General features: G+C 41.5%; 1 protein-coding gene across 1 annotated transcript; it reads left to right on the forward strand.

The window, feature by feature from the left end:
* Positions 1–4,807: 4,807 nt before the first annotated feature.
* dld (deltaD) lies at positions 4,808–13,311 on the forward strand. Its single transcript, XM_034679567.1, has 12 exons — positions 4,808–5,275; positions 5,443–5,748; positions 6,477–6,537; positions 7,456–7,713; positions 9,153–9,213; positions 9,304–9,434; positions 9,542–9,711; positions 9,809–10,025; positions 10,136–10,309; positions 10,397–11,117; positions 11,223–11,574; positions 11,683–13,311. Exons 1-12 carry the CDS (start codon positions 5,222–5,224, stop codon positions 11,686–11,688), a joined length of 2,511 nt encoding a protein of 836 aa, XP_034535458.1. The 5' UTR covers positions 4,808–5,221; the 3' UTR covers positions 11,689–13,311.
* Positions 13,312–24,628: the final 11,317 nt, after the last annotated feature.

Raw genomic sequence — 24,628 nt, forward strand, 5'->3', positions numbered from 1 at the left:
ACACACACAAGCTATACGGGTATCTGGAAGGACTGTGGCAGGGCAATGATAATAGTTTTAAAGCTTAAGGTTAAAGGCCCTTCAATCAGCCTGGAAGGTTGTAAAGAGCACATCATGGACACGCAGCCACATTAGACATAGACGACACAGGCTACTCATATATCTGCTCACTGACCCTGAGGGAGTTACAGCTCGGCAGGGTCAACAAACTTATGCAATGATAGGATCACAGCAGCTCTACTGGCAGCCATGCATTAATACTGAATGTGTGGATTGGAGAGATGTGGTGAGTCAATACAGACAGGATCAGACCAAAATATAAATGAAATAGCTTCAGTAAGAGTTGTTTATGAAGACCCCCCTATATACCAACAATCACACCCCATGTGTGTGCATGAGTCAGTTCTCACATGGGCGAGTAAGGATCTATTCTAAAAATGTCTGATATGAAGCTGGGTGATACATTAAAGTCCTTTCAGCATTTACAGGACGAGTTTAATCTTCCTCACAAACACTTCAATCATTAACCTTCAAATGAGAAGTTACTTGAACTCAACCACATATTATTCAGCAGCAACGCTCAATAGGAACGTAATAACTTATATATATGAATGCTGTTTATGAATGATATGACTATTGTTAATATTAAACATAGCTGGGAAAAAGACTTTGGTGTTAAGCATGATGACCAGATGTTGCGCAAAGATTTTTACAGTGCAAAAATAAACAACTTGATCATATAAATCAAACTAAACACAATACAAGATCATTAAAAAAATACATGTGACTCCTGAAATACATTGTAAATGTGATGATCCATGTACTGCAACATGTTGCACATGTCAGAGAAAAGTTGGCACTTATTTTTGCTTAATGCGGTCTAGCGCTTTAATATCATCATTTCTGTCTTCTGTCCAGACAGAGATTGAGAAAGTTCTTGGCAGCAAAACAGAAATGGATCCAAAACTATTCTTGATGTTAGCTCCTCGTCTGGTCAAAAGGCTGAACTGCTCAGCATCATGTTGAACGCTGGTTTCATTTAAATCCTGCAAGTCTGCCTTGAAGCACATCCAAATTCTTTGCTTCATTACAGTTTTTCTCAGTTGCTTTGGTACATTTCTCAGATCAGAATTGAAATTCTCAGAACTACTTGTTTAATCTTACATCATTGCGTCACTTGTGCACATCAAAAAAGCAGTTTCTCATTTCTTTGAACAAGTTGCAAATGCTTTTGTACATCTATGAAAATTATTATGTACAAATCTCTGCTGTTTCTTACATTAGCAAGTGCTTATGTCATGTTGATCAACATGTATTATAATGGGTAAATGCTCCCAGGTGAATCTTGACTTTCTCTAATGAAGGCCCAACAGACAGGAACGTCAGGAGGTGTAGGAAGACTGCAATGCACTGTAATTCCTACAGCACTGCATGTACAGTTTTCCCTGTGTTCACATTTCTACTTTTTTTTTCTTTTTCTTTGTGCTATGCACATTATGTCTTTTTCATTCTGTATTGCAATGACATGGTCTTTCAACAAATTAAAGTAGTAAAAGCGTGAATGTAAATCTTGTCCAGTCTCTTGCAATCAATCTTCCACAAACACTAAGGTGTAACTTACAATTTACAATAACTGTCATCAAAACTTTAGCCATAGTTTACATCAGAACGTCCCTCCAGAGTACACTGTTATATTGACAACATGACTAAGTAATTTGACTGTCTTATCCGTATGCAATGACACAAGGACTTGTCATTCTGATGGCACTGACATGTTCATTGACACAGATATTTACTTTTGAGAGATGAACTAAGGATTTTGAGCAAAATACTGGCTTTTGCAGGTAATCCATGGTGTTTTGTTATTTGTACAAATTGTTTTGAGAAATGCACTTACTGTTTTGCAAATGTCGAGGATGATTCGAGAAATGTACCAAAGCAACTGAGAAAAACTGTAATGTTAGCTAGGAAATGGCTAAATGCTAGCATTAGCCATAGAGTTATCAAATATGTTAATTAACATGACTTATGTCCCTCCACATTAGATAAGCTAATTAATCAAGAAAAATGAAATTACAATGATTATCTTACACCTAGAATTTATAAAACTTATAGCCTGAATCACGGTGGTTGGCCTACTCATTAAAACAGCATTTGAGCTTCACTAAAGGAAGAAAATGGTGGACATGTAACTGTGAATTTATAAGACACTGCACCAAAATATTTGACACTGTGAAACTAAGTCATCCCTTTTCAAATTTAGAAAAAAAAACTTGCATTCACATGAAAATGCAAAAACGACTGTAAATGTATGTGAGTATGCCAGATGAGTAGTTGGAGGTATAACTTTATAACGAAACACCACTTAAGAACACCATGCCCCTGTGCATGAAGCATAGATTGTATATTACATGTAAATAGTCTCTGTGACATCACCCATTTGTTCATGAAGCAGAATTTGAAGTCCATCGTCTGCAGCTGCCATATTGGAAATGCTGACTCAACCTAACTTTTGTTCGACCAAGTATAGGACAAAGAGATGGAGGAGAGGCAGGCCCTTAGCCTCCTTGCTAACAGGTACAGGGTGCCCCCCTCTACATGATGTCAGCCATGCCCATTATTATGCAAAACGTGTATGTTTCATAACTTCAAATTTTTTATGTAGTACAAAATCAACAACTTAACATTCCCATGACACTCCCACAGAAGAATTAAACAAAGATAGCACTGCAGAGAAACATGAATCCTAATGATACCAAAGAAAACCCTAGTGGAGCTCAACACAGGCTTTTATCGTGGAATTATCACATCACTGAGCATCTTGTTGCTACTGTCAGTTCTGCCTCACCAACAAATAAACCCATTGACTGATTCTGACTGACTGACAATAGGACCAACACATCAAGATATTCAATACAACTTGGAGAAGCTATTAGGTTTTGATCATAAAGACACATCCAACAAAAGACTGCTGTAAGTATTTACAGTTGTGAATCTGCCTGTGTGCTAGAAAATTCGCAAAAACATGAAAAATTGCTCTTTCTTTGAGATGGGCAACAAAATGGTAGTAAACTGTTTTCTAAACCGCTCTAATGAATGAACAACCTCTGGGCCAAAGCAAAGGGAAAAAAATGTAAACTCTGGATTTTTTTCAAGATAGATAGATAGATAGATAGATAGATAGATAGATAGATAGATAGATAGATAGATAGATAGATAGATAGATAGATAGATCAACTTGACCAAGTGTAAAGGTTTAACATCAGTAATAATAAAGTACCTATTCTTCTCAGCCAGAGATGAGCTCATAGCCACACCCTGCCAACAAGTGCGAATTCTTCCCCACATTTTTCTGCGGATAAACACCGATATGCAAATGAGACAGTGTGTCCATGTGTGGAGTCAGAGTTTGTCCTAATACTAGCCTATAAAGAGTTTACTTCTAAAGAAATACATTCTGTCAACATTCCATTGTGCGTTATCTCTTGTGGTTGGAGGCAGGATATTTAACTATCAAACATATTGTAGGATTACTGTTTATAAAAACGGCTTTCTCTCTCTATCTCTCTCTCACTTGCTCTCTGGTGTTGCATTATTGTGGGAGAGCAGGTGCTGCTGCCCCAATTACCATACAGCTGAAAGCACAAAGAAAAAAAAACTTTACTCCCTCCATGCCTCCCCTCCTCCTCGTCCTCCTCCCCCTCCTTCCCCTCACAAAGTCCCTTAATGACAGCCACGCGAGTGACACACCACCAAGCCTTTTTTTACTGCCTCAACCAAAGAGACAGTGAGGGAAATAGAGTGGCGTGTGGTGGAAAAAAAGTTTGGGAGAGCCAAGGTGTGCGTAATTTGGTGCGTCTTTACGCACTCGGTTGCTTTTCTGACCACGAATGTTTTAACTGCAAGCACTTGAAGATGGGTAGTGTCCAAGCGTTTCAAATGTGATTTGGTAAATTAAGTATAAACTAAGACGAAATTTTGGGAACTGGTCACCTTACACATTTAGTTGAGTGTAAGGGGTGGATTGTAAATACATGCGCTTACGTTTGGTAGTAAGGTAGAATTTTCAACTTGCGTTTATTTGCTATTTATTAAGTGTATCATCAGGGAAATGTTCCAAATAAAACCAACATTTCAAAAGGAAAATGCCGTAATATTTGCGCACATGGTGTAAATCATATTTGACATGCTAGAAAAATGATGAAGTAAGACAAACAGATCGACTTTTTTGGGGATATAAGACCGTGAACACTACGGCAGGGGTAACACCATAGGAATGTGGCAGAGCAGATGGTCGCTGAAGCGCAGTTTGGGACGGCTGGCTGCCGGCTGGACATGCAGCCAGGGACAGGACCAGCCAAAGCCTTACCAAAAACCCCCAAAATATGAGAAGCCACGGGCGGACTGGCTGCTTTTTTCTCAAAACCACTTGATGATGCTGTGTGTAGGATTTCATGCAGAGGTTAAAGAATTTGTCGGTGTGTAAATAGGCCCTGTGTGCTATGTTGTGGAGGAGGGAGGCATCAGGGGAAGCGAGGGGTTGTTGCACATTTAACAGCTCACTAGCCATTTGGTCTGTCCCTTTGAGAGAAAGAGAGCACGGGGGTGTGGGGGGAGGGGGGTCGGTTTTGGAAAAGTTGTGTGCACCCCCCGCCCCCCCCCTTCTCTTTCTTTGTGATGGCCCCGGGGCGGACTTGTGGTGGTGGTGGAGGGAGGGGAAGAAGAGGAGCAGAGGGGCTCATTTGCATCTTATTACCCTTCGCCTGCTGGCCCGGTATAAAACCCTGAGCAGGGCAGAAGACCCATCAGAAACACACGCTGTTAAACCGAGAGAGGTAGTGAAAACGGAGTCTTGGAATCAGAATATCATTATCAATCAAGTGGGAAAATAAACAAGATCATCACGAGCTGCTTTAACGACTCATTGGAATTAACTCTCGTGTTTTTCCACCCGGGATTTCATTCACGCTTCTCCAGGAGGATCCTTCTGCTGCGGATTAATTTACACTGTAAAACTTTTTGATCGTCAGCAACTCGTGCCTCATATGGGAAAGTAGAGAGGCTGAAAGGACAAGTTTCTCTGCACCTTCCCTCGTGCGCGTCAACTCTTCACCTTGACTGTGACATAACGGAAGGCATTTCAAACTTTCTCCATGAGTGTTTGAGCCGGGCTACACAGACCTGTGGAGCTTTCACTGCTTGTTTAAGGGCTGTCAACACAATGGGACGCCTGTGTATGCTCCTGGTTGTCAGCCTCTCCCTGCTCACCTGCCAGGTAGGTCCGATCATGGAGCAGTATATTATGAAAGGGAATTAAACTCAGGCTTTATGAGTTAATTGTGTGGTTGTGGAGTTATGTGGCAATTGCTCATATTTCCAAAGACATCTTGAAGTCACCTGTCTTAGACACACTGAGCTTAATGGTGTGCGTATTTGTTTCAGGTTTCGTGCTCCGGAGTCTTTGAATTGAAGCTGCAGGAGTTTCTCAATAAGAAAGGTGTCGCTGGGAACGCAAACTGCTGCTCCGGAGGCTCCACACACTCGCAGGGTCAACATCAGCAGTGTGAGTGTAAGACTTTCTTTCGGGTGTGTCTGAAGCATTACCAGGCCAACGTCTCTCCTGAGCCTCCCTGCACCTACGGCGGGGCTGTGACGCCCGTCCTCGGCTCCAACTCCTTCCAGGTGCCGGAGACCAACGCGGATAGCTTCACCAATCCGATCCGCTTTCCATTTGGCTTCACATGGCCGGTACGTGTTACATTTTTGATACAGGCTTCATTTGTTTTGTAGTGGTAGCTACTACTGATTTAAGTACACATTTTTTACAAGATTGTGGTAGGATATTATTTCTGCATGCATTTCTTATAGTATTACATTTTTTCATTTGTAGTAGCAGTAGTTTTACTTATTTCATTTGGTCTATATTATGATCAGGGTCACATAGGACTACTGAAAACCACGGGCAGACTGTGAAGTTATTATAGTCTTATTCCATTGGGACACATTAGCTTTGAAGAGTGCAAAACGCAACAGATGCTCCCAAACTCCACACTTGTGGGGGTCTTTGTCAGCAGTGTGTGAGAGGGGCTATTGTAGTATTTCACTGCTCTTTGGTGGGATAAAACGGGGAGGGGAGGAGGGCGTGTGTGTAGAGAGGGGGGGTGGGCAGTGTTTTCACCAAACGCTCCTCTCCTCCGACCAGCCTTGGTGGGAAATTTAACATCCTCTGAGTTGGCACATCATTGGCATCGCAGCGTGAAATTCCGCCTCGTTTGGTTTTACGGCGGTGTCAGAGTGTGATAGTAGCAGGGGTGTGAAAAGGGAGCAGGTAGTAGCCCTTATTAGGCCCCTAATCAACACGGGAATTAGGCTGTGAAGTTTATTGGGAGGCCTCCTCATGTCCCTCTGCTGCTGTGCAGAGGGAGGGAGGGAGGCTGCAGGCCAAGCAGCTGTTGACTCTCTGTTTCTCTCCTCAGGGGACGTTTTCACTGATCATTGAAGCCCTGCACACCGACTCCCTGGACGACCTGGCAACAGGTGGGTGACAGCCAGTGAAGGCAGCAGTGTAACTCAAAGACAGGCCAGAAGGCTAATAGTGGCCTCTCAGTAGCATGTTTTTCACTGCAAGCACTCAGTCAGGAGTACCAAACAGGAAAACAAAGTGTATTGTGTTTTAGATTCTTGTCCTTTACAGCTTTGTGAAGTCCATCCACATGTACAGCTTCCTTACAAAAGAGAAAACATGTTTTTAATGGTATTTTTTTCTTCTGTGTTAGCAAATTAAACTGACATGTCACATGAAAATGTTGAACGTATCAGGCACAAACCCTGTAGATTAGGTGTTAACTTGAGTCATTTAACCTCAAGAGAACACTTGTGCACAGCTGGATGTTTATCTAACATAAATAAATGAAATGGCCACCCACAGTTTAGCAGATTGTTTGTTGTTATCTTTATGTCCTACTCTTATCACTGACTGAACTAATGATGACTAACTGATCACAGCACTAAGGTGAGGATGTCTGTGTTTAAGACAATGAATTACATCAGGCAGTCACCAGGTGCAACCTGTGCTTGGTTTCTTTAAGGGGAGTGCACAGTTTACTTTCCCACAGTAACAAAGTTAACTTACAAAGCAGCATTCAATGATTCCTTAGAGTAACCAACCTCCCTAACAACACAATGTTTAGTCATACATATTTAAAGAAGCACTTTGTGTGTAGAAATATACAAAATTACATATTCAAAATTAAGAGCAAAGCTCTAAAATATAAGAAAATGTAATAAATGTTTTCATTACAAATTATTTTGTATGAAAATGACAGGGTGTCACTCCTTCTCGTCATGTCTCAAAACACCTACCATGCACCTAAATCATGAAATCATACCCAAAAGTTCATGCTGTTTCCATTCAGTCATAACTCTGACAATAACAACAGTCCTTGTCTTTTGCAGACAACCCTGATCATCTGATCAGCAGGACCACTACTCAGCGTCACCTCACTGTTGGAGAGGAGTGGTCCAAGGACATGCAGACAGGCGGCAGAACTGAGCTGCGTTACTCTTACCGCTTCCTCTGTGATGAGCATTACTATGGCGAAGGCTGCTCTGTCTTCTGCCGCCCCAGAGACGATGCCTTCGGCCACTTTACCTGTGGAGAGCGTGGGGAGATCATATGCAACTCTGGCTGGAAGGGACAGTACTGCACTGAACGTGAGTGTGTTTGCTTATTAATCCAACAGTATCATTCAAGCTGTGTTTTGCAACAAGAGTTAAGGCCATTAAGGTCACAGTCAGCAGTGTCTCTTTGTATTGCACTTGTAAATATTACAATAAAGCTGCAGGTGCATGTCTGATCCCAAAATACTACTACAATACATAACCAATAATATTAAGACGTAGTGTTGATAGAAGCCTAGACAGGGCTTCAGCTTTGAAAATATATATCTAATTTTCTAAAAAGGGTCTGACTCAATTAAAAATGGCAAATCATTTCTTATACATTTAACAAAGATCACATTTAATAGTTAATTATTTGCCGGTTTTGATATTTTGGGGGATTGTTTTCCGCCTCCTAATGTGAGGCCCGTGTGCAACAGGCGTCAGTCAGTTATCCCATAGCACCAGAGGCCTCCATTCTAATGAGCCGCGGTGGCTCCTCAGTAATTCACACGCCGCGTGCCTTCCATTAGACCACTGGGGCCTCCTCGCCCCCAAACCTCCTCCCCGATTGGCCAAGTGGGGGTCCTGTATTGTTGCGGCCTGGGTTGGTGATTGGCCAAGCAGGGTTGTGTATTGTTGTGGAGGGGGCAGCTGCTCGGTGAGAGGAGACAATGGAGCAGCTGTCTGGTGGTTAGCTCCACACAGACCAGCTGGCCCTGGGGGGAGGAGGAGGACGAGAAGGGGAGTGAGGAGAGAGACAGACAGGAGGAAAGGAGGAGGGAAAAGAGTGGATGTAGAGGAGAGGAGAGGAGAGGAGGAAGAGAGGAGGAAAAGATGACTTGGGATAGATAGAGTGGTGGAAGAGGAGAGGAGGAAGTAGGAGGGCAGAGGGCGAAGAGGAGGAGAGGGGCCAAGGGTGAGAAAAGAGACTTCTGACCCACAGTCAAGGGGAGAAAAGAGGCTTTGTATGGGATGCTTTTGTATTGGAGAGTAACCCCGTTAAAGGAAAGCGATTGTTGGCTAGTTCCTCCGTTTGGAGACTCCCTTTGGGCCATACAGCTGAAAGGTGACATTTCCAGTAACTTTTGTAGTAAGTAAGAACAAGACAGTGTCAGAACTGACCTGATGACCCTGATTACTTCCAAAATGTTTTCTTTCTTAAGTTGTGTGGCTGACTTTAGTCCTGGAAGTCTTTAACCACTAACAGAAGCCACAGGCACCTTTCTGGTTTAAAAGCCTCTATGACAGAGGCTAGAAAGGAAAATAAAAGGGACTGTGGATCGACAGATAGACAGTTAGGCAGGTTAACCAATAGGAAAGACAGCCAGGCCAGCAAACAGGCTGAAAGGCTGGCAAACAGATAAGAAGGTCATGGCGCCAACCAGATAGCCAGGCAGCAGTTTGTGAATGGGAGACTGATGGAGGGCACACACGTTTCCAATTTTGGATTTCCCATGATTCACCTGTCATCATTTGTTTCCTCCTTGCAGCAATCTGTCTTCCTGGCTGTGATGAAGAACATGGGTTCTGTGATAAACCTGGAGAGTGCAAGTAAGTCATGAAAACAATGAAAAGTCATGTTCAGGTCACTGTTTCTATGTTTTTATTATGAACAGTGTTTAATGACTGTTGTGTTCACAGGTGTCGTGTGGGCTTCAGTGGACGTTACTGTGACGACTGTATCCGTTACCCAGGCTGCCTCCATGGCACCTGCCAGCAGCCCTGGCAGTGTAACTGCCAGGAGGGATGGGGCGGGCTCTTCTGCAACCAGGGTGAGTTTACCAAGAGATTAACTACTTCTTCCGGACTAAATCAGCCCCCATTGTTTCATATTTAAACTGTGTTGTTTCTAAATGCTGTTCCTTGTTGATGTCTCCAGATTTGAACTACTGTACGCACCATAAGCCCTGTCTTAATGGAGCCACCTGCACCAACACTGGCCAGGGCAGCTACACATGCTCTTGTCTGCCTGGGTACTCAGGAGCCAGCTGTGAGATCCAGGTCAACGAGTGCTCTGGAAACCCCTGTCGCAACGGAGGCAGCTGCACTGTGAGTATCAATCAACTCCAGTCACTTGTCAACGAAAACAAGCATAGTCAAGGAAAACAAGCCTTTATGTAACCACTGCTACTGTTTTCATATACAGGATGATGAGAACGGCTATAAATGCACCTGCCCACCTGGTTTCTATGGTAACAACTGCGAGTTGAGTGCCAATACCTGTGCAGATGGGCCTTGCTTCAATGGGGGGCGTTGCGCCGACAACCCAGAGGGAGGCTACTTTTGTCAATGCCCAATGGGATATGCTGGCTTCAACTGCGAAAAGAAAATCGACCACTGCTCCTCTAACCCCTGTTTAAATGGTACGCTACCCTCTGTGTGTCTATGTTTACCCATACCTGCAATAATCCAGACCGTCGTATGAAATTCCTGGAGACTAATCCATCATTTTTGTCCTAATACTTTTCCACAGATGCAGAATGTGTTGATCTAGTGAACTCCTACCTCTGTCAGTGTCCTGAAGGATTTTCAGGTCCTAACTGTGAGGACAGTGTCGGCATCTCTGGATACTGTCTGTCCTTTCCTTGTCGGAATGGTGGGACATGCCAGGAAGGAGCCAATGGCTACACCTGCACCTGCCCTCCAGGTACGACAGTGCTCAGTTGATTTGTCTTAATGTGATGTAACTTGCAATAGTTGTGTTCTAGACTCTAAACCTGTGCTTCTTCTGCAGGATATACTGGTGAAAATTGCAGTACCCCTGTCTCCCGCTGCCATCACAACCCATGCCACAATGGAGCCACCTGCCATGAACGTGGAGGTCGCTATGTGTGCGCGTGTGTACCTGGTTATGGTGGTCACAACTGTCAGTTCCTCTTACCAGAAGTTCCCAGAGGTCAGCCGGTGGTGGACGGACCAGACCGGAGATATTCCCCTGATGATATGGAGGACGATGATGATGACAGCACCGGATTCCCCTGGACGGCCGTGTGTGCTGGGGTCTTCCTCGTTCTTGTGATTCTGATTGGCTGCTCTGTGCTGGTGGTCTACATTAGGGTCAAACTACAGGAGCGGCACAGTCACCATGGTGAAAGTGTTCATAGCGACAGCCATGAGACCATGAACAACATAACCACCACCAACAACTGTCTCCGCAGCGACAAGGAACATGGCTCTCTGATGACAACATCAATTAAAAACACCAACAAGAAGGCAGATTACCACTCAGACCTTGCTGGGTCTCTGGGTGGTCTGAGCGGAATCAGTGGACTCAGTGGACCAGAGAAGAAGGGCTTCAAGACTCGCTACCCCAGTGTGGAGTACAACCTGGTCCATGAGCTGCGGCCTGAGGAGATGTTGCTGTGTAAAGAAGAGGGCCATGTAGAACCAGAGGTTAGATGTGACATGCTGGATGACTCAGACTCAGAGGAAGGATACAGGAAGAGACTAAACAGGTACATTGATGTCAAAAAAAGAACTAATTTCATACCGCGCATGCCTTCAACTCTGCAACCTTGTTATATTGTGTGACTGACAACTTGTTCCTCTCTGTTTCACAGTGACGCATCTGAAAAGAAACAGGTAGAAGAGTCACCGAGCTGCAGTGAGGCAAAATATCAGTCATCCTGCGATTTGAACTATCACACAGCAAGTGACCTTAAACACCAGTCAACCAGTGATGTCCAATACCAGTCAACAAGTGACGTCAACTACCAGTCAACAAGTGACGTCAACTACCAGTCAACAAGTGATGTCAAATACCCGTCAACAAGTGACGTCAAATACCAGTCAACCAGTGATGTTGACTATCACAGTCCCAATGACAGCAGGTACCATTGTACCACAGACACCAAATACCAGTCCATCTACGTCATGTCAGACCAAAAAGATGAATGTATCATTGCTACAGAGGTGAGTACAGAAAGATACAATTACCTGCATGGCAAATATACAGACGATTCATAACTTCACCAGCACACTCATTTAAAAACAAACTGACCTTATTTTTGTGTGTTACAGGTATGATACAAGTCCAGACCAGATCATACCAGATTCCTCTGGTTAATAGCGGTCCATTCAAATCAGCCCTGAGCAGTAGAGCTCAGCTTGTCTCCAGGAGGTTTTACTCCTGCTGTTTGCTGCTGTTCCCTGGGATTTACCGGAGGACTTGAGCCAAGATGCTACTGAGCCAGTGCAGAGTCAGTACCCACTTGGCAGGACTCAGTACTACAGTAGTACAATGGGTGAACACCAGACATTTACGACCCTGAAGGTCAGATGCAGACTCAGTTCTACAGATAAAGGACCAGAAGACACTGGTACAAAGTTTGTACAGAAACAGTGCTGAATGAGCTCTGTAATTGTATGGTGGCTGCCGAAGAACTGTTGCACAAGTGGGGAATTTACGGCTCATAAAAGGATGAACTCTACTTTCCTGATAAACTCTGGAGTATGGACTTGGAAGTTGACAGACGATATTGTAGTACCGTAGAGTACTGATTAAGTGAACATTGTAGTACCTTTGGTGTACTGAGAACTTTTAAAGTACTGTTGAAGTACTGTTATGTGCTGTGGTTTTACAATGCAGTGTAAAAGCTGTCGTAGATATTGGACAGTTCATGTTCTGTGCAGTGCCGCAGAGCAAAGGATAAAGTATTTGCAAAAACGAAGTCCCTTTCCATCAAAAGTACTGCAGATGCTGCTGAATTAAATTAATTAAGAATTAATATAAAGATAATCTTAATTGGAGCTTTCCAATCAACCACAGAAACAGCTGGACTTCTGGAATAATTGTACTAGGTCTTACGCTTTGCGGCACTGACAGTGACAGTGTCGGCTGAGCTGGTTCTCAGCAGGTAACAGAGAACTGAAGACTCCAGTAGTGACTGCACATTGATCCAACATGGATCCAGTTGGGCCATACTGGCCCCCTGACGTTTGTGATACACAGGGCAATGCTTTGGGCAAGGCAACTTAGGCAACACAACAGTCAGAATGGGAGAACATACAAAGGGAAAAGAGACTTTGAAACAAATCAGAAAAACTTAGCATAAATGTTGACCAGTTTTTACACAAAGTTACCAATAAAATACAAAAGTCTCCTGAGCTCTGGTGATGCTGTCGTGCTTTTAAGGAGGCCAAGCTATTAAGGACTAGTCTCAACTGCCATGAGCTCATTGCACTATGGAAGTGTGTGTGTTAATGTGTGTATGAATGTGTGTACAGAAGAGGTGATGACTGTATGTGGTGTCATATGTATGCACTGCCCACTCCCATCACTCCCAGTCTTCCACTATTAGCCAATTGAAGGACACCATCATCCTGCCTGTCGTTGGTTAGGATCATTTGTTTTTATTTTATTTGTTATGTAAAGAAAGATGTATTCTTTTAATTTAACTATGTAATTATTTGTGTTCAACCCTGTTGTGATTCTTTTGTTAAACCTGTTATAATTTAAGTTTTATTGTTTTTATTTGGCAGATAATGTATGTATGTAAGTATGTATGTATGCATGTATGTGTTAGGCACTTGAGACCCCTGTGACTGTGTTGTATTTAAGAGAAAAGTCGTATGTACAGAGCCTGTCATTTTTAATACTGGAAAACAGCGCAATATTTTTCCAAAATAAAAGAGAAATGAAATCATGAACATCTTCTGTTAAGTGTATGTTTTTATTTATGCATGCCTCTGAGAAACAAATGAAATTATCAAGATACACATTTCATTTCACAGATATAGATGTGAATTTTTAGTGTGTAAAACTAATCCTTTCCACCCCAGAAGAGTGGAGAGAGCTTTATATCAGCACAAAAGATGAAAACATTGACAGGATACTGCTCTCATACATAGACATTTTTTAATTTGCCACTGCCTTATGGCTAAATCCGACAAATTCAAGCTGAGGGAGAGATTTCTGAGCTAACTGATGGTGTTTTGGTATTTGAGTGTGTGTGTGTGTGTGTGTGTGTGTGTGTGTGTGTGTGTGTGTGTGTATTTGTCTGACACAGCAGAAGACTGTCTCCTTGTGGAACCACTAAATGAGACAAAGACACACCCCATAATCATAGACCGCTTAGCTAGCCTCCTCTGAGGCCAGAGCCATCTCTTTGTGTGTGACTATTTGTGTGTAAAAATATACGCGTGTGCATGTGAGAGAGACAGAAATAGAGAGAAACATAGATCTCGGGCATGTCCATGTGTTAATGGCAGTTCGTCTGTATTTGCTTAAAATGTGTTGTGTTTTCGAATGATTGTCTTTCTATGAGCTTTGTAAAATAGTTGTGTGTGTGTGTGTGTGTGTGTGTGTGTGGGTGTGTGTGTGTGGGTGTGTGTGTGTGTGTGTGTGTGTGTGTGTGTGTGTGTGTGTGTGTGTGTGTGTGTGTCTGTGTGTGTGTGAGTGTGTTTGTGTGTGTGTGCGTGTGTGTGTAAGTATGATCTTGTTTTAAGCAGAGGGGTATTTATAGCTGGGGAGAGAAACCACCAGTCTGGATTTAGTCCTGGTTGCCCCTGACTGACTACTGTGTGTTTGAGTGCGTGTGTGTTTGAGTGAGTGGTATGTGTTTGTGCGTGGTATGTGTGTGTGTGTGCGTGCGTGTGTGTGTGCGTGCGTGCGTGCGTGCGTGCGTGCGTGCAAGCGACCACTGGGAGTGTAGAAGTAGTCATCAAAGAAACTCATCTGGTTGGCAGTCGCATTTGAATTCTCACATGAGACGGTGAAATTGGTTGATAGATGATCACAAGTTAAAAAGTATACATGGAGCCGTATCAACACACACACACACACACACACACACACACTGCTGATATTAGAAGTCATTATAATTGGGGGATAAATGTGTACTAAAAATCATGGAATAATTGATGTATCGTCTCAGTCACAGTTATTGACTGACCCACATATTGTAGCAGTGACCTGCACTCTGGCTGTAGACACTGGGCCCATTCCCTTCCAATGACTGCAACTGTGACTGCTCAAAAAGTATTTGCTTGTATTACACAAGCTGCAGGCAGTTGTTAGCACATACCATGTTAAGCTTTTTAACTTAACTTTTTTCGATGCCACAATAGCTTTTCGCTGAGTTGGAAAATCACAGGAGACAGGCTCAAAGCTGGTCCTTTGTTGTTGTTAGGCTGTCCTCCGGCCCTGAACAGTCGCACACACTCACATCCTCCCCTCGCTGTATCTCTCTGGTGTCAATAGTCAGACAAAGACCTAGTTACTGGCTGCCATATGCTACCCTGCCGCCAAGAAAGAGCAGCACTCTTTGAACTTCTGCGGGACCAATCCAGACTTCTTCAATGATATACTTAATGTACAGAAGTGAGAACATGTTTTTTGCATGGACTGGTTATATCTTTTTCAGCTTGCTTCTGTTGTCTTGTGCATCACATACAGATTAATCAGCAGCTGAAAAGTATATGAACAGTGAAATCTGGAGGAACGGGGCTGTATTCAAAGACAAGACTACACTTTTAGCAACCACTTTGCGACCATCAGACAACAGGTAATGTTAGCATTTAGTCATCTCCTTACCAAAATGTGCCGTTACCTAACAGGTAACTCAATGCTAACATTACTAATAAATATTTTACAACAAAACAGGCAATAACAGACTTTATCTTTAATCACTCCCTCAGATCACAGTTAGTGTTAGCATTTTCAAAATGATATATCAGGTAATTCATTAGCTGCCATCAGATCACACTATTAGCATTCTGAGCCACCTCAGAGGGGAGCTGATTTCTAATATTACCTACTGAAAAGAGGAGAGGCATCTTTTGTATACGGGCGGGGGGGGCCTTCATATCTGTAGCTTGTTTTCTTTATAGATAAAAGTACCTATTGTTGCAATTTCCTCGGGTCTTTCTGCGTGGGCCAAAGCACCCACCATTGCAGTGCTGTCCTTATGTCACTATGTCCTAGCGTACTTTTCCCATTAATTGGTAAAAAAAAATACCACAAGTTTTGGTCGCATTTAGCATTGTGGGAAGCCAGCTCCGAGACGCAAACTAATGTAAGTGAGTTAACCTACCAACTAAATGAGTCGTGGGTTGAATTTGAGCAAGGAGAAGGTCAAACGCCTCATTAACATTTGGGGGGTGTCGCTCAGAAGAAAGTCCGACAGCAGTATGTAAAGGTATGAGACCAGCTTGGCAAAAGTGGAGCTTCCAGTAAAGGGGAGGATAAATTTGCTTGGTTCAACTAGCTTAACAAAATTCTCGGAAGTAAACCAGTTGCTGAACCAGTGCATGTTGCAGAGTCCTGAGATGTTTGTGCGCCGAGTACCTGCTCTTCTGCTGATGTTGAATTGAATGGACTGACTATCTCTGTTTTTATGCTATCACACACTACTGGAGACTGATGAGTCAAGCACTTCTTCGTTCTGGTACCTATCACGTCACAGCCTCATTTTCCCACTTGGTAACAAATGTGATTACTACTGGTCACCCTGTGCATAGTGGCAAGCCAGTGTTTCATTTTTAAGAGTGACCCTAGAATCTGGCGACTTTCAACCAGTTGTTGTAGTTAAAACACGGCAAGTGTCCTTGCAAATGCTGCTTATCTTTTATAATAATGTCCAAATACACTCATCAGATATGTCTGTCATGAAAAACTATGAGCAATTGTGTGTAACGCATTTGGCAGAAAGTCGCCACTTGACAGGGTCACCCTTTACACCATAACACCAGCTTCAAGTCGCTAACTATTAGCCAGACATAAATTGACTGATAAATAGTAAATGTTGGAAGCCACCAACAACAATACAGAAGCTTACAAAGACAGAGTATGAATGAGAGGGACTTTCACCACTCTGCTGAGAAAAGAGCTGTGTTAAAACTGTCATTATTTATAGACCCTTAAGACCAGCCTGAGAAGGACATTCATGTTTTTGCCACAGTGTCAACAAGCAGAGGGGATGTGCTGGAACTGCTCTTTTTGGGATTTTTTCTGATAAAAGCCAATGTCAGGACCAAACAGCTTTTGATTCTGCACTTAATACTGTATGTGGGATTAGAATTATGCCAAAGAGTTTTCAAAAATGTTTTTTTTAATTAAAATATTGCATGAAGTCGACCCCAAGTTTAAATGTCAATAGTGTTTTGAATTTTCAATCAGTCAGGCAATGGTGAACTGACAGCCACTGCCAACCTAAAGACACAGCAGTATGACAGCAGTATGACAACATCGAGGATATCTTCATTAACCCATGGGGACAATTTGTTTTACAGCCTGCAGTGCCACACAACCATCCACAAACAAAAGAAAGGAACAATATGAAAATTCCAGGACATATGCAAACACGCTAAAGTCATGATTGTAACAGAATCAGAGCTCCAATGTAAATCTCATATGTTCTCAAGATGTTTTGTCTTTAATTTGGTGCCAAAGAGCTTCTCACAGGGGCAGCCATATATGGACATGGTGAATGTTCTCCTGTTTTTGGTCACACATACATAGGTAACCTTTAATGCCAACAAAAAAATTGTAGACCGAAATGAAAAAGGATGCAAAGTCTTAAATGATAAATTACCCTGTGGTTCCTCCTTTCTCTTTCCATGCACACTCTCTCCCACACACACTTTTTCTTCTGACAGGGAGTAGGCAGGACCATAACTAATCCAGAGAACAGGCTGTTTAAGTGTGTCTGCTATAATCTTATTAATCTGTCCATTCATACGCTCCTCTCCTCTCACCGATCTGTTAGAGTGTTTATATGTGTGTGTGTGTGTGTGTGTGTGTGTGTGTGTGTGTGTGTGTGTGTGTGTGTGTGTGAGAGTGTGTGTGTGTGTGTGTGTGTGTGTGTGTGTGTGTGTGTGTGTGTGTGTGTGTGTGTGCGTGTGCGTGCGTGTGTGTGTGTCTGTCAGTGTCCATTGGCTTGTGTGTGTGAGAGTGAAAGAGAGAGATTGCTGGGAAGAGGGTGACAAGGGGGAAAGAAAAGAGCTCACACTTGGCCACTGACCCTCCTTTTGTTGACACACTGGTCACCTGTCATGCTCACGCACGCACACACACACACACACACACACACACACACACACACACACACACACACACACACACGTCTTTTCTGGAAGCTGTAGAAACTGGGGCACTTGTGTCCTATAGGGGGTTAAGGTGCAGGCCGCGGTTCACAGCCTTGCAGCTTTTAGTCATGCTATGGACCTTTGTGGCATGTCCTCTCAGTTTCTCTCCCAGACTCGTTTTACGTTAGCTACCTAACAAAGGCATAAAGGCTTGATGAAACCTAGTGCAGCTTTTGTTGTTTAGCTTAAAACTTCCCCTTTAATGTAAAGGCAGAAAGAAATCACTTGCTTCCTTATTTGTATAGAAACACTTAAGCTTTTTCAGCTTAAGTTTTCACCTATGAATTATTTTTCAAAAAAGCGTATTAATTACCACCTTAGATACATTTTTTATCTGGTGAAAGTTATCCAGCTATTATTAAATTTGCACAAAATGTTAAAAAAATAAATAAAGAAGCAAAAAATTTAACATGACATTCAAAAAAATCTAATATATGATTTATTGTTATCTTATCTAAGTGTCTCATTTCTACCTCGAATGTAACTGCGGGTCCTTTGATCCGTATAGATCTGCATTTCTTTTTGTAACGATAAACACCTGATAGAAATGACCTGTAGCCATTGGGAGAGGCTTACTTTGTCCATTTTTCGGGATCCAGTAGTTTGTAATGTACACTTTACATTACATTATTTAATATCACATTTATAAAGACCATCAGACCATATAATTTATCCATACTTAAGAAGAATAACATTATTTAGATTCATAGTGTGACAACTAGATAAACAAGTAATTTTTAACCTTGTAAACTTGCTTGACAATCAAAACATGCAACTGAATTAAAGGTAATTTTCTATAGTTGGTTGCCTGTTAGTCAAGCAAGCTCAATGTTATACTGTCGGTCCAAAAGCAACGCAGACAAAACTTTTTCAATGTACTTGAAGCAGATTTCTGGACCGAAACATTACGAAGGGGAGGAGTTTCACAGACAAACTAGACATCACAAAGGCTACTTTAGGAATGAATGAACCTCTGGTTGACTTGACTCTGAACACATAAATACGTGGAGACAATGCAGTGTCTTGTTATATTGTTGGGAACTTGATTATGAACACCTAGCGCTTCCTTTTTCCAATGGTTTGATGAATTTTCTATTGGCCTTTTGGCCATTATTCAAATAAAAAGATGTCCTTAAATTTCATGCGGTATAGATTAATGTTACAGAGGTCAAGTCAAGTCAAATTTTATTTATATAGCACATTTTGCCAATGACCTGCTGGAGGAGATCAGGCAAGCCACATCCTTGTCCTCTTTTAAATCTCTTTTAAAAACATACTTTTTTAAATGTGCTTCTATTTCTTAACTCATCCCTGACTTTTTAATTTCTGCATGGTTTTATTATTGTTTTTACTTAACTCATTATAGCTCTTCTTACCTTTGTCATGTGCTTTAGTGTTTTCACTCGCTGTCTTGCACTCTGTAAAGCACTTTGTTAACATGTTTTTAAAAGGTGCTATATAAATAAAATGTATTGTTATTATTATTATTATTATTATAAAACAACTGCCGTTGACCAGAGTGTTGTACAAGCCTAAAAACACAATCAATAAAAACAAATAGTTCAAAAGAAAACTATTAATAATTCAAAAGAGTAGCTATTAAAAAACAACATAGATAGTACAAGAAAAAAAAAAGAAAAAAAAGCCACAATAAATAAAAGCAAGATAAAATGTTGGATGTCTCGCTCAACAGGTGTTAAATGCAGAGAGGTTTGTTTTAAGTAACGATTTAAAGCTCTCAGTAGTCTGAGCAGTCCTGATATTCAGAGGCAGGCTGTTCCACAGTGTGGGAGCAGCCACCGTAGTTTTGAGCCTTGCTCTTGGGGTAATGTAGCCATTAAAAATACATCAAATCCTTCATGCACATTAAAACAACATGATTAAAAACTGAAATGTGTTAAGAAGCAGAACACGGCAAATCATCTCAATTCATCTGAACACTTATGTTATATAAAACGCTGACTGACATGTCAAGTTCTTTTCTCTTTCTGTCTTCACATGTGTTGCATATAGGTAGTTTAAATTATCACGACTTCTCTCCTCTCCCAGCTCTGTCCTGTTTTGGTGTTTCAATTTGTCACCAGGTCAAATCCCCACACATGCAGCGTCACCGACTACTGATTTTTTGGGGCTAAATCTTGTGGGAAAACAGAGATTTCTCTCTCAGCCATGCTCCATTGTTGAGTTTGAACAAACGAAGTGACCACAGCAGCCCGAGTCACACAATGACAGACAGCTTATTCAGCTACTTCATCTGTCGCAGCTCCCCAGGGACCACGCTCTGATCTTTTCCCAGAGCTCCATCTCTCTCTTTTACAAAATCTTTCTCCCCCTCTTCCTACCTGATTGTCTCTCCCTTCTGACTCTGTTAATATCAGCACAAGTGACTCCATTAAGTTTATTTTTTCCTATATATAGAAGTGTGTATTTCCTTTACTGACATCATAAGTCTTGTGTTGCAGTTGGAAGTCAAAGCACGTAAAGTAGAGAGTCCCTAGTTTTGTCGAGTAAAAGCATTGTTTTTGTTTTGATTTTGTTTACTGTCATTCGTCCCTAGGGGTTAGAAGACAAAGTCATTCCTTCAGAGACACCAGCTCCCATCAGCGCCTTCTGGTCATTACTAGTGCATCGTGGGAACAGCTTGGCGAGGACAATGATTGGCTAGAACAATGAAGCTAGGGGGCAACACAAAGGACACGCCCACTGCATGATGGGAAAGATCAGTGGAGGAAGCAGATGTTGCCACCGAGGACGCACAGGAGGGGAGAGAGAGAAAGAGAGTGAATGGATGTATCTCTCTCTCTTTGATGGTTTGTATTCAGCTCTTTAACAGCAGGTAAGACAGGACATCAGATCACCTTCTTTGGGCAGAGTGATGATGCTGCTTTGTCTAGCGAGAGACTTTTGCACTTCTCTGCTGTTTGCCTTTCTGTTCTCTTTATGTACTGAAAAAGTGACTTCAACACTTTTTAATCTATAACTTCCCAATCAAATAACACTTCATGAGAAAAAAAAATGAAAAAGAGGTGACTGATTGCATTAAAGGCAAAGTCTGATTAAGGGATTGGAGAAACATTAAAGAGGCTAATGATAATGTTTATATGAAGGGTGTGAGGGCTCATTGACTAAGAATGACATTGTTGAAAATCACATGCTTTTTCATCCTTCCTTGTGCACTCTGTATCTGCACACTCCTGCACTCGTCTATAGTTATCTGATGAATACAAAGAGATAATTATTTGAACTCTGGGCAGCATGTTGTATGGCTGAACCTGCAAATCGACAGCAATAAACGTCTTTTTTACGATTTTATAAATGCTGGTCTGCTGTTCAACTTATCCTGCATCTTGAATTGTTTTTTTATGCGTACATTTTTGGACTTAATGCCTTTATTTGGAGACAGGACAGAGGATAGAGTGGGAAACAGGGGAGAGAAGGTGGGACATGACATGCAGTAAAGGCAAGGCAAGGCAAGGCAGCTTTATTTGTATAGCACATTTCATACACAAGGGCAAGTCAATGTGCTTTACATTAAAACATTAAAAGCATTGGAAAAATTAAAAATTAAAATGGCAAATTTAATAAAACAGAAAAGTAAAGAAAAATTACAAATATATTAAAAAATAGAATTAAAATTTGCATTTAAAGTGAGTTGAAATAAGTTAAGATAGGAAGGCAGTGTCAACTAAAAAAGTCTTAGTCTTTGATTTAAAAGAGGTGAGAGTTGGAGCGGACCTACAGCTTTCAGAGAGTTTCTTAATGACTAAACGCTCCTTCACCATGTTTCGTTCTGACTCGAGGGTAAAGGACTGCTGGTTGGAATCAAACCCAAACTATCTGCTTCAAGGACTAGAGTCTCTGTTCATGGAGCACACAATTAAAACGCTGAGCTAGTACCATTGTTTTGTATTGTTTTCAACCAACAACAGAGCCAACGGTGAAACTAACCTGCTAGCAAGGACGATGTAAGGTTGTTAGAATGTTCAGCATTATATCTTCAGATAGGGCTTGCCATAATGATTGGGTAAAGAGGAGAGAGCAGTTCAAACAATGTTTTGGACATCAAATGGAGGTGTGTTGTGGGGCAGCATACAACCTATACCCACTTCCTGAAGCTGAGGAGCACTTAAGACTGTGGCTGAAAGTACTGAAACTCAAGTGCCCCTATGGCTGTTTGTTTCATTCCCGAAACAAACAGATGAGCATCCTTAGAAATGGCTGGGCTGTGATGCTCCACTAAAGAAGAATTAGTTCATGGCTGACTTGACTGAAAGGCAGGCATACTGTAGCTGTTGATGAGGAGGCGCAATAAAGCCCCCCTCAACCTCTAACTCTTTAGTTAGGTTGCCTTCAGCATTTTCAATATGGCAACCGCTGATGATGCTTTACAATTCCACTTCAGAAATAAATGGCGATGTCACAGAGACAACTTCAATGTACTATACAGTCTATTACAGTCAAGTCTGAAAATAAGAGTGCCTCTTCTTGATAAGTAGACATGGTAACACTCTTCTGTGGCACCTGCAGAATGAAATGTAGTTTATGGCACTTTAGCACTCTTTTAACTTCTTCTGTCAGTCATCTGTGTTACTTTTTATATGTACTACCATCAGTAACTTTTCCTTATTTAAAGGGATGCTGCCATCACTAGCTACATGTAACATTGATCTACGCTTAATATCTTACACTACCAGTCAAACATTTGGCAACATCTTCTCATTTAACAGTATTTATTTATTTTAATGATTTGAAACACTGTACATTAATACCAAAGACATCAAAACTATGAAAGAACATATATGGAATTATTTCATTAAAAAAAGCGTTAAATAAACCAGAATATGTTTTATATTTTAGATTCTGTAAAGTAGCCCCCTTTTACTTTATGACAGCTTTGCACACTCTTGGTATTCTCTCAGTCTGCTTCATGAAGTGGTCTCCTGGAATGATTTCTAATTAACATGAGCCTTGTCAAGAGTTCATTTGTAGAATGACTTACCTTCTTAATGTGTTTGAGACTATCAGCTGTGTTGTTCAGAGGTAGGGTTAGTACTCAATGGATAGCCCTATTTGACTACTGTTGTAATCCATATTATGGCAAAACCAGATTATTTCATAGTTTTGATGTCTTCAGTATTAATCTACAATGTTGAAAATAATTAAAACAAATAAAAACCATTGAATGAGAAGGTGTGTCCAAACTGTTGACTGGTAGTGTACATCCACATGCCCTCCTTTTCTTGTGAGCTGCTTTAAAAGTAGAAATATTGGCCCTAGTTGTTGTTTGAAATATTTTTCATAGACAAAATATATCTGAGTAAGATTGTTGTTAGAATTTGATAAATAAAATAGAAGTCAGGAGTCGAAAGGAAACTCCTGACAAGCTTTGCAAGAGAAACAAAGAAGCTTAATTGTTATAAAAGAGAAGTTAAAAGAGAATTCGTTTTTTTCAATACTTCTATAATCTCTTGGTTCAACCACTACATTTCCTGAGTTCATGCAAAGGCAACAACTACAATTTAAAAAGGTTTTCTTCAATCTCTATTTTAATCTTTCTTCTGCAGCTTATAGACTTCAGAGGATGAGATGTGAGGCCTTTAATTTACTACAGCACAGAATCTTAGAGCCAATTTGTTCTCCAAAATATGACAGTAATTTGGTTTATGTTTGCGGCTCTCCTTTACACACAACTCAATTTAACACAAAGTGGTCTGCTCGTAGGAATACACCATCAATGTGGCCATTCATGGCAGCTACCCAAATTAGACAACAAACTCACACAATAGTTCTTGCACATTCATCCCATGAAAATAAAAAGAGGAGGACAGCTGATGGGAACAAGTCTCCCTGTGTTCTCTGACACCGCCACAAGGGAACAGCCATCACTTAAAGTACAGAAGAAATTAAGACGTCACTGGGTTGCCATATTTTAGCGGACAAACCTCTGGGTTGCCAGGTCCGATCCTCTGAGACGAGAGGTGTGGTTGAAATCCACTAAAGTGTGCTCTGGGATGTTTCTGTGATTAGGCGCCATGTCTGTGTGTGTGTATGCTCTTTGTTTTCATCTGTGTGGTGTGTATGTGTGGGAATGGACCCTGGTCTGACTTGTTGATTAATGGCCAGTGTGTGTATGTGTGAAAACGCTCCGAGTCCTGTTTCCATGCTAATGAGGAGCAGCAGATGGGAGAGAGGAGGTCGGACCAACAATGAACAAACACACCAGCGGCTGTACAACTAGAAAGAACACACACACACACACACACACACACACACACACACACACACACACACACACACACACACACACACACTACCCTTGAGTATGTTCCCTTACACACAAATACTCTTAAAATTATGACTGCTCTTTTGTTGCCTGTAAAGATGAAACAGTACACTTGGATGTCTATCTTGCAGGGATGGTGAATTATAAACTCTACTGTTAACTTGTTGTGGAGTTAATTATTGTGGAGTTTCCATGTCCACTCTCTTTATACATTTTTAGAATGAATCTGTCCTGTATGAGCCTCTGTAATCCACTGGATCTCACAACAACACTGTCCAATCAAGCTGCCTGGTCTTGTGTTCACAAAGGGTTTTCTGATCTAATGTAATTCAAATGATGTTTGGATTTACAGTCACCAAGCTTAACATTCACACTCAATTTGTCTTGCCACATATAAAATGCATTTGTAACAATGGAAGTGTAGGAGTGAGTGAGTTGAGTAGCGGATCTGAAAGTGGTGCATTCAAGTTTTCTGGAATACATTTTTGCTTTTACATTGTGTAAGGTTAGAAATCTCATCACATTATTTTTTTCTACAGCTAGTCCTTGATGCTCGATTTCCTTCATTTGTATCTTTAGTCAAATCCGAACAACAAT

Source organism: Notolabrus celidotus, chromosome 3 (assembly GCF_009762535.1).
Source record: "Notolabrus celidotus isolate fNotCel1 chromosome 3, fNotCel1.pri, whole genome shotgun sequence".
Lineage (NCBI taxonomy): Eukaryota > Metazoa > Chordata > Actinopteri > Labriformes > Labridae > Notolabrus > Notolabrus celidotus.